The sequence below is a fragment of the Lottia gigantea genome (genome assembly GCF_000327385.1).
Source record: "Lottia gigantea unplaced genomic scaffold LOTGIsca_38, whole genome shotgun sequence".
NCBI classification, from domain to species: Eukaryota; Metazoa; Mollusca; class Gastropoda; family Lottiidae; genus Lottia; species Lottia gigantea.
In genome coordinates, this window is record NW_008709295.1 from 2276661 (window position 1) to 2280088 (window position 3428).

Consider the following 3428-nt stretch of genomic DNA (forward strand, 5'->3'; position numbering starts at 1 on the left):
ATGAATGTATTGAAGATACCAAAGCATCTCGAAAGCTAACAGCATCTTTTACAATACGGTGTCTATCTATAACTTTCCTGTGTACCATTGCTTTTACATTTCCACCTAGAGCGTCATTTGGACACTTCCCATGGCTGGTAGCAAAGAAAGTCCACGTCATTCTAAGTTTGTAGAATGAATGAAGAGCAGTCAACAGAGAAAAATATATCTATTGTGCCATTACAACAATAAATTTGAACTGTTGAAAAATCTGATCAGAGTTTATTGAAGACAAATGATTTAACTTTTTCATAAAATATAATAAACCATATCCGAGTAAATGCCGCCATCTTGTTTGGGTAGCAAAGTGGACTTTGACCGCTATGATATTACGTCATCGGTACAGCGATCAAACAGTAACAAAGGATAGTCGGTAGGTCTAGGTGTAGTTGGCGCGAACTTGTTTCTAGTTCTAGAACACTGATTGTTACAACAAATATATTTTATACTTGTAAGGATATTCCAATTCATAGAACTTTATGAATTTTATAGTAATCGAAGAAGTTAATTAGTTTTCTTTTCTTCTTTTCGTAGAAAAGCCTAGCCTACTCGGTGTAAACAAAACGCGTCTAAGCCTAGGAAAAATGGCAACTCATTCGAAAACTTATCAGGACTTTTTGGAAATGGGGATGAGTCAATTGAAGGATTTTTTAACTGTTAGAGGCATATCTATAAGTGGTTATTGTAAGGTAGAACTGGTTGCCAGGGCTTTTTCAGCTGCAGAAATGGGAATGCCAATAATTCTTTCCAGCGAAGAACAAGCCATTTTAATTTGCCCGATCCCAAAACAATCCCAAACGAAGATAAGAAAGATGATTTGTCCTCTTGGCCTTCAACAACATTGGGTAACATATTTGAGTTTATTCTGAGTGTTTTAACATGGAGTACATTGGCAAATACAAAGATCAAAAGGCCTACAGTTATTTTGACAGTAATTTTGTTAGGAAAATTTTATTTCATAAGCCAAATAAGAATATTATCCTGTTATTTTCCAAATGTCCATCCATGATGAGAAAGAGCTATGGATTGCTGTTCAGCCTGACGGAAAAATTCTAACTGCCTGGTGCTCTTGCATGGCTGGTGCAAGCCGGTGCTGCAATCACATTATGGCAGCTTTGTACAAAGTTGAATATGCCAACAACAATGGATTTACATCACCATCTTGTACGTCAGTTCCATGTATATGGAACCAATCAACAAAGAGTGCCAAAGAAAATATTGTGGTCAGAAAAAAAATTCGGTCAAAAATTCCTGATAACAGTGGAGATGATGTTCGTAGAGAGGAAATTAGAATGGGTGAACTCAGTTCTTTCTACCCAAGACAGACTCCACATCGTACCATGACAGGCGACCGCTTTACTACTCTTCTTAAGAACATAGCAATATCAAATCCTAATGCTGTTTAAATCAGGTGAAGGTATGTCTATCCCCTCATTTGCAAAGTTATCAGTGTCTGGTATTGTAAATGACATTATACGAAAAGATCTAAAAGATTCAAACGAAGACAAGATAACCATTCTGTTGCAAAGATTGTGTTTTTCTGCAGAGGATGTAGCCAGCATTGAAAAAATGACACGTGGACAGGTTGATACAGTTTCATGGATTGAACATCGAAAGGGTCGGTTAACAGCTTCACAACACCATGAATACTACACGAAGGTTAATGCAATTGCTCATGTCAAAGGTGCGTTATATCCCAAAATAACACCCCTTGCAGCCGATATCATTCTGAACCATTTGGAGAAAGTGGATGCAGTAAGATGGGGCAAAGATCATGAGAAAGAGGCCCTTAAAGCATTTTATGCACATGAAGCTACCAAGCATGATAAATTTAAGTTGGAAAGTGCAGGGTTATTTGTGGACAAAGATCGAGCCTACATAGGAGCGTCACCTGATAGTGTTGTGTACTGCAAGTGTCATGGCAAAAGTGTTATTGAAATTAAATGCCCATACAACATAAGAAGTGAAAATGTTACAGAAAACTTTCAGAAATGTGTATTTAATGATTTTGAATAAGAGCCACAAATACTATACTCAAATAACATCACAAATTGCTCTTTCTAATTCATTGCAAGATTTTTTCGCAGTTTGGACAACAAAAGAAATTTTTGTGGCCTTGATTGAAAAGGACGATCTTTTATGGCAGAAAGTTTCATTAAACTTGGAAATATTTTTTAAGAGTTACGTCACAAAAGCCCTTCTTGCCATAACTCCCCTGGAGTTTTGTGGACATTGTGACAAAATATTACTTGACTATTTTGTTGGTCTCCATAATATCAGCAGTGGTCATTTGTGTGCCACTTGCTGCACTGGGGGGAATTGCCAGGTAACACCTTCGCATAACGAGGTCAGACTTCATTTTGAATCCCCTGTCTGCCATAAGTGTCATAAGGATCTAATATGTCCAAAAAACCAGAATTTCTAACAATGTGTAAATCACTGGTGCGACCGCCAAAACAAGGTGATATCCACGAGATAGCTCCATTAGGAGTTATTGCAACTAAAAACTTAAAAGTGCAATGATGCTTGTAGTCGCTCCACAAACGAGCCTGTGCCTTAAGTGAACTTGGCGTTTCCACAAAAACTTCAGAACAATTATCGTCCTTGTCTTAGGATATAGCCGCTTAAATGCATCGGGCAATGTTGCAACTATTTGACCTTTAGAAGGCCAAAAATAAGGTGCCGTAACTCCTTTGATAAGAGTTTTATCCAAGTGATCCAGATTTGCGAGACACGCGTGGTCGAGATTTGAAATCAGAATGCCAGGTCTCTTACAAACAACCCTAGTCGGAGACGCATTAAAACAAGAAGGAACTCTTGTTCAAGGCTAAGCTTCCTCTCGGGGCCCTTCCTATTAACAGGCAGGATATCCCCCTCTGGATAAACTGGTGACGATATGATTTCGTCCATTGTATGCTGGTATTTTGAAGATTTAGCCTCCTTGGACATCCTTTTAGGACCTTCCCAGTACCTCATAAGCTGACTTCTTGGCTTCAGATATAGAAAGATGGTTTGAAACGTTTCTGTTGATTCCAAACCAGTGAAAAAACGAACGTCTGTTTGCCTTGCTCGAACTGCATTGCCACAGGCAACACTGGTGTAAGATCATCATTGTTGATGTCATGGGATGGTACAGCAATTTCTTGAGTTGGATTGGGATTTCTTGCAGTCTGCTGTGCATCAGCAAAATGAGTAGAACAAATCCTACTGCCACTGCTTGGAATAAACCCAACTCTTCCTTTATGTACTAAAGCGGCCCATGTTTTCCTCTTTGTCTCATCACCTGTTGGAAATCTGTGGAATTTCAAAGAATTTAGGCCTACATGATCTTTGATGTCATAACGATCGAGATAACGAGTATCGTTGTCACAGATTCCAACACAGCATCT

At 38.6% G+C, this 3428-nt stretch overlaps 1 protein-coding gene across 1 annotated transcript; it reads left to right on the forward strand.

The window, feature by feature from the left end:
- Window positions 1–623: 623 nt before the first annotated feature.
- Window positions 624–2055, forward strand: LOTGIDRAFT_163266 (hypothetical protein; the record flags this gene model as incomplete). The annotated part of the gene is made up of 2 exons (XM_009059327.1): window positions 624–723; window positions 1451–2055. The coding sequence occupies 2 exons, from the start codon at window positions 624–626 to the stop codon at window positions 2053–2055; spliced, it is 705 nt and encodes a 234-aa protein (XP_009057575.1).
- Between the last annotated feature and the right edge of the window lie 1373 nt (window positions 2056–3428).